The sequence below is a fragment of the Arachis hypogaea genome, chromosome 12 (genome assembly GCF_003086295.3).
Source record: "Arachis hypogaea cultivar Tifrunner chromosome 12, arahy.Tifrunner.gnm2.J5K5, whole genome shotgun sequence".
In the NCBI taxonomy this organism is placed as follows: Eukaryota; Viridiplantae; Streptophyta; class Magnoliopsida; order Fabales; family Fabaceae; genus Arachis; species Arachis hypogaea.
Genome location: NC_092047.1, coordinates 4545628 through 4558649, shown reverse-complemented (window position 1 = coordinate 4558649; position 13022 = coordinate 4545628). Strand labels below are relative to the sequence as shown.

General features: G+C 33.9%; 2 protein-coding genes across 2 annotated transcripts; both read left to right on the top strand.

Annotated features, from left to right (window-relative positions):
• The first annotated feature begins 7728 nt into the window (after window positions 1-7728).
• Window positions 7729-9245, top strand: LOC140176578 (uncharacterized). Its single transcript, XM_072208101.1, has 2 exons — window positions 7729-7747; window positions 8278-9245. The coding sequence occupies exons 1-2, from the start codon at window positions 7729-7731 to the stop codon at window positions 9243-9245; spliced, it is 987 nt and encodes a 328-aa protein (XP_072064202.1).
• A 666-nt stretch (window positions 9246-9911) lies between these two features.
• Window positions 9912-12050, top strand: LOC140176577 (uncharacterized). Its single transcript, XM_072208100.1, has 3 exons — window positions 9912-10452; window positions 10558-11320; window positions 11510-12050. Exons 1-3 carry the CDS (start codon window positions 9912-9914, stop codon window positions 12048-12050), a joined length of 1845 nt encoding a protein of 614 aa, XP_072064201.1.
• The last annotated feature ends 972 nt before the right edge of the window (window positions 12051-13022 follow it).

The following is a 13022-nucleotide window of genomic DNA, read 5'->3' as shown; positions in this document are numbered from 1 at the left end:
ACGTAACGCCATATTAACAAAAATAATTATTTTTCACATTGACCGCGTAATGATCATAAAAAAACAGACATGATTGTACGACTATGTAAAATATTTTACATCATTGGCAGATCAAAATTAAACTCAAAAACATACACCATCTATCATAATATCAACAAAACTATTCAACAAAGGAGAGTTGTAAAATTTATTTGTCCAGCACCATCAATGATTTTCTGATTTTCTCATACATTTTTGTTTCTTTTTTATTTTATATATATATATATATATATATATATATATATATATATATATATATATATATATATATATCAAATCATACTTTTTTACCTTTTCCTTGCTAAGTTTTAAACCAATCAATTAACCACATTATAGGGTCAACTACTAACCATGGCATGGGTATTAAAAGATGGAAATGATCGTAAGGTAAAAATTCGGGTGAAGTCAACTTCACGTGAAGTTGATACTTGAGAACTATTAGATGAAAATTTAGTTAAATCAGTCAAATCATTTAACGGCTCTCAAGTATCAACTTCGCGTAAAGTCAAATGCACCTGAGTTTTCACCTTGTCGTAATAAGGTTAATCTCCTTATGTTAATTCTTCTACTCTGTGGGTCAAGCTGTAAACAAAAATTTTCGAAACAAAAAAGGATAAGTTGGGTGACTTGATCAGTTAAAAACTTCTCTAATTAATTTTGGTGTAACAATAGATGTAATAACTAGTGACAAAAGTCGTAAGTGTTTACTACCACGGTATAGGTAATTAAAGAGAGGAGAATGTTTCTAAAAACAAAAATTATTTTTAGTGGTAAATGTTTAGTAATAATAACATAATGATTATTATATGTTTTATTTCATTTATATTTTTGTGATAATTATATATTTTTTGTTATTACTATATGTTATAACGACAATTATATACTCTTTGAGATTATTAAAATTTTTTTTACCAATAATTATAAAATTAACATTAAAACTTTTTAGCAACAAAGTATAAGACGACTAATGTCTAATTACCAGTAAATATATTAGTTAAGACCATCAAAATGGGCTAATTAAACACATTAGGTCGGCTCATTTTCTCGTTTAAACAGGTGAATTCTGTCTCTAAAATTAAGCATATTTACATTTCAAATTAAACAAGTTGAGTCCAATTAATCCGATAAAAATGGCGGGTTAAAGTGGCTAAATAAGCAGTCCATTTATTTTTTTTACAATTAAACAAAAAAGTTAGCACTTTCGGCTAATGTTTCTTCCGATCTGACCCATCAATAAAAAAACTGTTTATTTAAAGCTTTTGACTTAAAAGTGATATTTTTTACTAAACTATTTTTTAAAAATTATAATAAAATAATAAATAGACCAACCCGTTTAATCCATCAAACTAGTCATAAACAGTCCGATTTAAAAAATTATGGTCTACAAATAAAATGAACTTAAATAAACCGATTCGTTTAACCCACGAATTTAAAGCTAAATCGGTTGAATTGGTCTATTTAACCATCCGAATATTAATTACTATACTAATTTTTCTCTATTTTGTGGGTTAAATTGTAAACAAAAACCTTTTGAGATAAAAAAAGATTACTAGGTTTTTATGTAACTCACAACTCAATTCACATAATTTTTTTTTTTTTTGAGTGATCTTAAATTTGTGTGGTAGAATATGTGAATATGAGCTTTTGTTATACGGTTTGAAAATGACTATTGTTAAGTCTTAAGAATTAATTTTAAAAAAGGCTATAAATCTTAAATCCTAACAAATTTTAAAATTTTTTAAAAAATTTTAAAAAATCCTAAAAAAACTTTTAAAAACACTTTAAAAAATTCTAAAAAACCGTAAAAAATCAGACTAATGTAAATATGATATGAAATATATATTACATATGTCTCTTCCCACCTCCCTTCTTTTACTCAAGGTTTTAACTTAAAAGGATTGATTTTATTTTGAGAAACATGGTAAAAAAAGATCAGATGATAATCATCATATAGTAGTATATTTTAGGGTTTAGGCAAACTGCATGCTAAAGACGCCATTATTACCAATAGGAAAAAAGGAACAAAGCTTGAGATGGATTGTTAATTTTTATTATTAGTTTAAAAAAAAATTAAAACATAATAACATGTCGCTGCATGTTGATAAGATCAGATATTTCCAAAACTATATAATAGAAAAATAAATAAATTTTAAGGGATCAACATTTTTTATTATTAATATTAGCTAATTCTTTAAGTTAATATTTTATTTGTATACTATTAGAATTTAAAATTTAATACCAAAAAAAAAAAATTGTTCGTCATAGTATTGCTAAGAAAAATATAACATGCCACAAACATCTTGGCATTTATTTTCAAAAGGAGATAATGTTCACAACTTATATTACACTTTTTTTTTTGGCTAATACAAAAAATTTACGAGTAAATACTTATAATAGTCCTTTAGATTTATGAGATTATCCAATTTGATTTTAGAAGTTTCAATTTTATCATAGCAATCTTTTAGATTTAGCTTAAGATATCATAGTGATTCCTAAACATCTTTTTAGTAATGATTCAATTGTTTCAGTGCTGATGTGGCTAAGAGCACCTCCAATGGTGAGTTTCTCTTTGACTTTTTTCTGACATACAGGAACTATAACCATTGGAGTAGAGAAGGAGTGAGTTTCCGCACAAGGATCAAGGTAAGGGAGTCCCTCTAAGCAGGGACTCAAATTAACCAATAACAACTTGCCATTTGGCAAGTTATTATAAAAAAATAATAATATAAAATCTGAAATAATTAAATAATAATTAAATTAGTAATAATTATAATAAAAATTATATTAAATAATTAATTAGATTAAATAATTAAGTTTTTATTTAATTAATTATTTATATTATAATTAATATTGAATATTATTTATATTATTATATTAAATTATAATTAATTAAAATTTACTTACATTAAAAAATAAATTTAATTTTTATACTTTATAAAATAATTTTTAGTTGAGTTGGTTATTTTTATTTTTAAAATTTAAAATGCTAATGATATTATTAAAATTAGCAGTTGTAAACACAAAACTATAAATTAATATAATCTCGAATTATATATTGTGTATTATTATTATATATGAATTTATTTAATATTAATATCTTTTAATAATGAATTATTTTTAAATTTATAAATTTAAATAATATTATTGAAAAAAATTAATTATATTAATTTTAAGTATTTTAATTAATTAATTAAGTGGGACCACAATAGGGACTAAAGTTAGTTCCTCCTAATGGAGAAGAGAGAGATGCTTTGAGTTCCTATTTATTGTTTATGACGCAAAAGCTGATGTAGAGTTACTTTTTATGACAGGTGGGCCATAAACAGGAACTGGGATGAGTTCCCTACTGGAGATGGTCTAACGTGTACCACTTTGGCACTTGTAACTCATCTAACTCAAACTATCTTTCTCTCTCTACAATCAAAGGGTGCAACTTTCTCTCCTTCCATCTTCGCCCTTTCCTAGTCCTCCAATATTCTCTTCACCATGGTTGGCCACCCCTCTAACGTTCGCTCCCTCTACCTCAACGGTCCAAACTCCGTCATCTCCTCCCTAAACCCTAACTAGCTATGTCACCGTCGACATCACTAGTTCTCACTCAGACCTCGCCTACCAGATCTTCTCCGCTGCATGACAACACTCGTCTTGGTCCGTCGACGTGCCAGTCTCGAGCGGCGACATTGGCACTCAGGATAGAAAAATGGCGATTTTCGCGGCTGGAGATTGCGATGTGGTGGAATGGCTACAACTGTTGCTCTCGATGATAGGAAAAATAACGTACATAGGAGGTGTGGGGTGCAGACAAAGTTGCAAGATCGCGCGAACCAGATCACCATAGGAGGGAACCTGGTTAGACTAAATGAGGGTCTGGTGTTCGCGAAGTGTGTGGGACTCGATGTAAGCGAGGTAGTCACAAAGTAAAAAAGTTCCAAAATTCTATCCTAGAATGGCGTCATTGATAAAGAAAAGTAGAATAAGAAGAGTAGAAGTGATGAAGATGCATGGACGAGTGAACACAAACCGTCTTTGAGCCTAACCAGACGACGTCGTTTTGATCCACAATAGGCGGCGCCAAACCAAAACGATGTTGTTTTGGTATGTTTTAGTGTGTACACGATAGTTACGTCATCTTTGAAACAGTCGAGTTATAATTAAAAAGATGTATAGAGATCACTATGATATCTAAAATTAAATCTAAAGAATTATTATGATAAAATTAGAACCTCAAGAATCAAACTGAATAATTTCATAAATCTCAGAGAGTTCATTATGAAAATTTATTCAAATTTCACTTTTTTTTTTGTAAAGAAGAAAAATATTTAACTCGTTTAAATTAAGTGCATGCAGGTGTATTTTATATAGTCAAGTGGACAATCTCAATTATTTGGCAGAATAAAATCCGATTCCACAATATGATTAGTTGGTAATATATATTAATATCAGTTAGCAAACTTTTTATTCCAAGTATCATCTCCTAATTTTGAAGGCCCTAAAATAAATTAAGGAATCTTCTCACTCAAATAATTACTCTAACCCTATGCCATGCATGCAATTATATATTGCTAGAAGCACTCAAACTTATTACCACTACCGTACCATGCAATTAAACAAACCCCCCATAATAATAATAATAATAATATATTTATAATATTATATGAATTTCTCTCGTTTATTTAAAGTTGCACCGCACTTTGGCAACATACATATTATAGGAAACATTTCAAGTGTACCGGAGAGTATCGGTGCACCAATTATTTTAACCGTTAATTTCAATTAATATATATTATATATATTTTTTATAATTCAGATCAACGGTTAAAATAACTGGAGCACCGGTACTCCCGGTGTACCTAAAATGTTTCCCATATTATATACATGCATACCTAGCTAGATTTTTATTGTTTATTTCCTTATATATAGTAGTGATCATAAAAGTGTTTATTATTATGTACATTCTATGGATACGATGAATTATTTTATACTATCCCATCCCAAAGAAAGTGAAGTCTACAAAATATCCTAATGTCCACTTTGCTACCAATAATAGTGACTTTAATTTGTAGATACTAAATATAATAGTAACGAAATGGGATCAGATATGTACTTTGGTGCATAATATCGATATCATAAATTTACCACTAGCAAACTAACCATCAAAATTAAAGCATATATATAATAATTTCGAGGTGTTATATGAAATTAAGATAGATTTTAGACGATCTAGACGTAAGGTCTAATATTTTTAGATGAAAAATCTCACTTATTCAACTAGACGATAGTTTATTCGATGTTTTTGTCTGAATAATAAGAAGATGAATTTTTTGGTATAGAATGAAAGACAATTGCACACCTATAAAAATGTGCTGGAAGTAGTTAGTGTGTGACAAGTGTCTAAAAAGAGACAATTTCTAACCGTGCACAGTGAAATTGTTTGGAATTTTTTACGTAATAGGTTAAGTTAATAGTTTGTTAATGTTAGAAAGTTCTGAATAATTAATATGGGATAATCAATGGACTTATAGGTGAGCTTCTTTTGGTGCAAGGTTAAATGAATCTGAATTTTTGGACGAAGTTAGATAATTTTTACAAATACCAAAAAAAAATAATTTTTACAAATTTATAATTAGTTTGTTATTTTTTGGACGTTGAGATATAATTGGATTTGTGAACATGTGTATATTCAAAGGCTTGACGTACACACTAAGAGGGCCAAAGAATATCTGACCCATGTTTTTAGTAGATTTTGAGTTAGAAAAAATATTTTCCCACCCTTTAAGAACTCTTGTGGTCACGTTCTTTCGCAAGGAGAGCATATTTCTCTAGATAGCTAGAGCGACTACTTCAACAGGAAGCTGGTTCATCTCCGACAGCGGAGCTTTCGTAAAGAAAAAATAGAAATACTAACCAAAACTATTAGAAGTGTCCGAGGCCAGGTCTCCTCTTTGCTAGAAAGTACTTCAAACTCATGGCTATTTTAAGAGGAGAAGTTCTTCACCTAGATGAAGACCATCATGTCGGTGAGTTTCAAATAACAAAGAAGCTAGTTGGAAGACTTTTGACAGAGAAAAATGTAAACAAGATTACTGTTGAAAAACAATAAAGAGGATGTGGGGTGAGCCTCAAGGATTGATCATCTCAAATATGGGCACAAACTCATATTTGTTCAATTTTAAAAATGAAGAAAATGCTATGAAGTGTTATGAAGAAGGTCCATGGAGGGTGGACGGGCATATGCTCAGCTTGCAGTGGTGGAGGCCAGAGCTTTCCTTTGAAGAGATAAGTTATAATTCCCTTGCTATTTGGATTCAAGTTCATGCTTTGCCTTTGGAGAAGCTAAACAAGAATATTGCAGAGAAGATTGGGGCCTCATTGGGCAGAGTGTTGGAAATAGAAGATCCATATGTTGATGAAAATTTGCTTAGGAAGTTTTTGAGGGTTAGAGTAGAGGTGAATGCTTTGGAGCCATTGAAGACAGGATTTTGGTTTAGGAGAAGTGATGGTAGCTATTCAAGGGCGTCCTTTAAATATGAAAAGTTATGTGATTATTATTATAATTGTGGAAGGATTGGGCATGATAAAAGAGGATGCAGAGAGGTGATAGCAATGGATAGTGAGAATTCAGGTTTACCAAAATATGGGCCAGACCTTTCAGTTCCGGGGCTTAGGTCTATTACTGCAGTGGTTGAAAAGGTGGGAATCAGAAAAAAGGGTGGTGGTAATAACAGTTTAGAAGGGAGTTCATCGGTGGCGCGTGGTGAAGACACAGGGAATAGCGAGTGGGTATGGGAAAGAGATAGAAGAGAAAGAGAGACAAGTCAGGAGAAGGTAGATAGAGCCAGAGCTGAGGGTATAGAGACAGGACTACATGCTACTAGAAGGTTCTCACAACAAATAGGATTTGTACAAGTGGAGGAGGTCCCATTTTATCAGCAGGAGCAGCAGATGGAAGTAGAAGGAATGAGTGGGAAAAAAGATACCCAATTTCTCGAAAATAGTGATACTCAGCACTTGGGAGAAAAAATGAAAAAAGATAATGATAGACATGATGGGATTGTAGGAGAAGAGATGGATGGGAGTAGGAATCTTTTAAATGTGGAGAAAGGGCCTAGTGAAATGGAAATTGGGCCAGCTTTAAATGGCCCACTTAACACTTTGCAACAGAAAAGGGATGGAGTAGAGCCCATACAAGGGATTCATAAGCAAAAGACTTCAATAATGCAGGAGGCGGATCACATGGACAGAAATGAACGAGTTGAGGAGATCTTTCACAAGAACCAAGAAAGTACAGATGGGCCTGGGAGAAATGACGAAGCATTAGTATTCAAGAGGGATGATGTGCACCAAAATCCAACCAAGAATAATTTTCAATTAAGTAATGAGAAAAGGGCAATTAGGAGAACAAAAAAGAGCGGGAATGAGCAGGAATTGGATTTAGACAGAGGAGAAATTGGAGGCAATCAGGAGGGACACAAATCTGAGAAGATCCGAGCACAATGGAGCCAAGAAAAAATGCCAGAAAGAAAGGAAAAGCAAATTCATAGGACTGAAGATGGACGGAGTTACATTGTTGAGCTTGCAGATGAAGAAGAGGAGGAAGAAAAGTACAGCAACCATGCAACGACAGTAACATATGAGTATGAGATTGATTTGGTTTCAGAGGATTGTTCATAGCTTAAGACTGAAGGGAAAATGGGAGGAAGAGGCACAGGTACAATTAGAGGACATTACTGAAGAAGTAAAATACTTGATACAGGGTCGGGGAACAAGTAAGAAGAGCAAAATGGTCCAAACAATTTCATGGAAAGGGCAATGAATGCGAAAAGAGCATGGCAATGAAGAAGTAACAGAAGATACGAAGGCCGAGGAGGCGGGCCTAATCATGCCCCCAACTCAACCATGAGCATCATAAGTTGGAACTGTCGCGGGTTAGCGGCTCCTGCGACAGTTTCAGAACTACATAGTCTATGTAAACAGATTAAGCCGACAATAATCTTTTTAATTGAAACAAGAGCAAAAGAAAAGACTGTAAGTAGAATTAAGAAGAGACTTCATTTTGAAAATGCCTTTTGTGTAGAACCCCGAAGTCTGTCCGGCGGTCTATGTTTGTTTTGGAATGCAATATATAAGGTTGATATTTATTTTTGGTATGATAACTATATTAAAGCTCGAATTATGGATAAATAAGGAAATATGTGGTTATGCAATTTTGTATATGGTAATCCTAATTTAAAAAAAAAGACGAGCAATGGAGGGAGATCACGGTCAGTTGCAGAAGTGAAGGTGAACCTCAGCTCTTCATAGGAGACTTTAACGACGTTTTGAGTCAAGAGGAGAAGGTGGGACTGCATCTGAAGCCGCAAAACCAGGTCAGAGACTTCAGAAATTTTGTAGATTCAAATGCTCTCATAGATTTGGAATTGAAAGGAGGAGGGTTCACATGGTTTAGCAATCCAAGAAATGGATTTGTGACAAGGGAAAGAATAGATAGGGCTTTGGACAATTGGGAGTGGAGGATGATGTATCCACATGCCTATCTTTCGTCAATGCCTGCTATTAGTTCAGATCATAGTCCTCTAATTCTAGATTTGAACCCTATGCATAATGTTAGAAGGAGTTTTAAGTTCGAAGCTTTTTGGGCAGACCACGAAGATTGTGAGAATGTAGTGAGAAGGGGCTGGAGTAAACGAGAACCTAATGGCTGCGAATGGGGGAGATTAACTAATAAAATCAAGAGTTGTAAGGATGAGTTAAGAAAATGGAGTAAAACTACCTTCAAATGGGCAGACAAAGAGATTCATTGTTTGAAGGAGGAACTTAAAAAATTACAAGCCTCTAATTTTTCAGAAGAAAAACAAGAGCAGATGCAGAATATAAAGGAGAAATTGGTTAATTTGTGGAGCCAAGAGGAGAAGTATTGGGGACAAAGAGCAAGGGTAAAATGGCTGAGGCTAGGGGACAAAAACACCTCTTTCTTCCATGCAACCACCATTCAGAGAAGAGATAGAAATAGAATTCAAAAATTGAAGGATGCCTCAGGACAATGGTTGAATAGCAAGGAAGAAATAATGGAACACATTGTTAATCATTTCACGAATTTGTTCACTTCAACAAGAAGACAGAATTTTGATAGCACCATTAGAAAAATCCCTAAGAGGGTTACAGAAGAGATGAACAACGAGCTGCTGATGAAAGTTTCAGAGGAATAAGTTAAAAAGGCAGCATTCAATATGGGAAGTCTCAAAGCACCTGGGCCTGATGGTTTGAATGGATTGTTTTATCATAAGTATTGGGATGTCATTAGCAAGGAAGTGTGTAAAGCAATGAGAAGTTTCTTCAAAAATGGATATATACCGGAGTGTATTGGGGAAACTACAGTTGTATTAATACCCAAAACCAAGAACCCCGAAAGTCTTAACCAACTAAGACCCATTAGCTGTTGTAATTTTATTTACAAAATATTGGCAAGGGTCATAGTGTTAAGACTTAAGGGAATAATGGAGAAAATAATATCACCAATACAGAGTGCATTCGTGGGAGGGCGTCTCATTCAAGATAATTTAGTCATTGTGCAAGAAATATATCATAGTCTCAACAAAAAAGGTAGAAATGGACCTCAAGATATGGCGGTTAAATTAGATATGAACAAAGCATATGATAGAGTGGAGTGGGACTTCTTGGAACGGGTCATCACAACTTTCGAATTTCATGAACGGTGGGTAAGATTAGTGATGGAGTGTGTTAAAAGTGCCAACTACTAGTTCAAAATCAATGGGGACTTGTCAAGAAAAGTGAAACCACAAAGAGGATTACGACAGGGAGATCCGTTTTCGCCCTATCTTTTTATTCTTGCAGCGGAAGTGTTTCCTATATTAATGGAGGAAGCACAAAAAGAAGATAGAATTTCAGGCCTAAGAATTGCCCCAACAGCTCCAACAATTACGCATCTTTTATTTGCAGATGATTGCATTATTTTTGCCAAAGCAAAAGAAGAAGAGGCTTATCAGATAATAACAGTCCTTAATGAATATACAGAGGCCTCGGGGCAAAGAATAAATTTAGATAAATCTGGTATTACCTTTGGACATCAAGTCTCAATACAAACAAGAGTATGCATTGAAGAGATACTAAATATGTCATCATGTGAATCCCTAGGAAAATATTTAGGACTACCTGCAATTTGGGGAAGATCTATAAATCGGGCTTTGTCGTGGATAGAAGAGAGAATTTTGAACAAGCTTGAAGGATGGAAAGAGAGGTTACTGAATCAAGCTGGCAAGGAAATTCTGATTAAAGCAGTTATGCAAGCCATACCAGCTTACGCTATGAATGTGATAAAATTTTCCAAGCAGTTTTGCAAGAGAATCAATTCAAGAGTAGCGCGATTTTGGTGGGCGACATCCGGAAAGGAGAGAGGTATTCATTGGAAGAATTGGAATATAATAACAAAGAGCAAGATCGAAGGGGGATTGGGCTTCAAGGACTTAGAAATGTAGAATATAGCGCATCTTGCAAAACAAGCATGGAGAGCTTTGAAGAATCCATATGCAATTTGGGTAAAAATTCTACAAGCTGTCTATTACCCAAAGGGCAATTTCTGGGAGGCGCAGGTTGGGAAGAATTCTTCGTGGATATGGAAAAGCATTCTGCATGGACGAGAATTGCTAAGGAGGAAAGGAAAGTGGAGTGTTGGAAATGGGTCAAAAATTAATATATGGATGGATAATTGGATAGCTGAAGTAGGTAAGGTGCTGGGGAATGGTAGACAAGATAATCAGAAAGTTGAAGAGCTCATTGAAGAGGGAAGGGGTTGGAATGAGAGCAAAATCAGAAGCATGTTTTTGCCAGAAATTTGTGATGCTATTATTAGAACCCCAATTAGTTTTGTGAATAAGGAGGATAATTTATACTGGCCTGCAAGAGATGATGGTATATATACTATAAAGACAGGTTATTTCGCAGCAAAAGGAGAATTTCAATCTCGAGATCATGGGAACCCATCCACAAGTGATGCTAGGAGGGAGTTATGGAAAGAAATTTGGAAAATGAAAGTTCCCTCTAAAATCAAATCATTTTTGTGGAAGGCAGCCTATGATATCGTGCCGGTAAATTCAAATTTGTTCAAGAAGAGAATTGCTGGGAGTCCTATATGCCAGATTTGTACTAAAGAGGTGGAGACAACAGAGCATGCGTTATTGCTATGTGAGTGGACAAGGGCTGCATGGTTCGGAGCTGATTGTCAGTGTATTCCAACAACAGAAATAGTTACTGAGTTTGGAGACTGGTTTATGACTATCATACAAAAAATCAAATCAGTAGGGGGAGGAGGAAAATAAAAGAATTAGTAAAATAGGATTTCTGGTGTGGGAGATATGGAAGACTAGAAATCAGAAAGTGTACCAGCAGCAAGAAATTAATCCTAGCTGGACTATAAAGAGGGCTAAACTAATGGAAAATCTGTTTTGGAGAATAGCGAAAAAGAAGATAAATTTAAAAGAAAGACAGGTTCAAAAAGGAACGAGAGAGGTTCATTGGAGGCCACCCCTGCGGATTGGATCAAGGCAAATGTGGATGCTTCTTTCAAAAAGAATACAGGCAAAGGAGCTATAGCAGTGGTGTACAGAGATAATAGAGGAAAGATTTTATTAGGTTTCACAGGATTAATTCAAGCAAACTCAGTCACAATAGCAGAAGCTTTAGCAATCAGACAAGCTCTAATCATTGTAAATAATTTGTTCATGGAAAAAGTTCTCATTGAATCAGATAATCTAAAAATCATACAAGCAATTAAATCCAAGAGTCCAATTGGAGAAGCATGGGCAATTATTCAGGACATTCAGTTGTTATTGGAACAATTATCTGGTAGGGGCATAACTTGGACTCCCAGAGAAGGAAATCTTCTTGCACATAAAGTGGCCAGAGAAGCAGAATTAGGGAATCTTCATTCAAATTGGAGCATGCAACCATCATTAGAAATTTTGCGTATTATGCACAATGAAAGTAAGAATCAATAGAAAGAGCAAGATATGTGAAGAGACGAGCTATATAAAAAACATCACCTATTCTCATATTTCATCGATAATAGAAAAGAGAAACGTCTCTTAGCCAGATCATATGTGATCTGAGGCAAAAGCTCTAAATGTTACCCAGAGTGACTCGGTCCAAAAAGAAGATGGCCCAGGTTATTATGTCCATGGATGAGAGCTGTATGGTTTGGAGCTCAAATTCAATGAAGTCCCAATACACAAACAGTCTCCTCACTAGGATGTTGGATGCTAGAACTTATCAACAGAATGAAAGTGTATGGGAAAGGATTACATATACTACATTAGTAAAGTAGGATTTCTCATGTGGGAGGTGTGGAAAGCAAGAAATCAAATAATTCACCAGAAAACAGAATTAAACCCAAACATGGACATATTCAAGGCTAGATTACTAGAGCATGAGCATGCAGAGAGAGCTACTGAGAAATTAAATGCAACAACACATACTACAAGAAGAGGAGAAAGAAAAGTTACCTGGCATCCACCATCCAAGGATTGGATAAAATGCAGCATTGATACACAGGCAATGGTTTTACATGGATTACAGAAGAAGGACATCGATCAGCTTCACAATCCAATGAATCCTCATAGTTGGTGCTGCATCATTTGAGAGGGAAAAGATAGGAAGATGTGTGTGCGTTTCAAAATAGATTGAATGAATTAGGATATTTAGGTCGGGCTGGAATTGGGCTATGTTGTTCTGTTGGGTAGCTCGGGCCTTAAAGGCCCATGTCCAAAAAAAAAAGTTAGAAAAGAAAAAAAAAAAATATATATATATATATATATATATTTTGTACTCATGTAATTTATGAGCAGTTTATTAGTTTTATTTTGTATAAATAAAATTTAAGTGTCTGATTTAAATAATTAGTGGTTAAAACGAATTTAATGAATGAAGTTATAGTTGATAATGTATCTCCAAAGATGAGTAATTTGGAATTT

Bases quoted from the DNA above. Each gene is read 5' to 3' on its own strand.
- LOC140176577 (XM_072208100.1), top strand. From the start codon at position 9,912: ATGGAGGAAGCACAAAAAGAAGATAGAATTTCAGGCCTAAGAATTGCC. The intron at 10,453-10,557 runs GTATTCATTGGA...TTGCAAAACAAG, and splicing joins GACATCCGGAAAGGAGAGAG to CATGGAGAGCTTTGAAGAAT. The intron at 11,321-11,509 runs GTTTATGACTAT...TTTGGAGAATAG, and splicing joins GTTACTGAGTTTGGAGACTG to CGAAAAAGAAGATAAATTTA.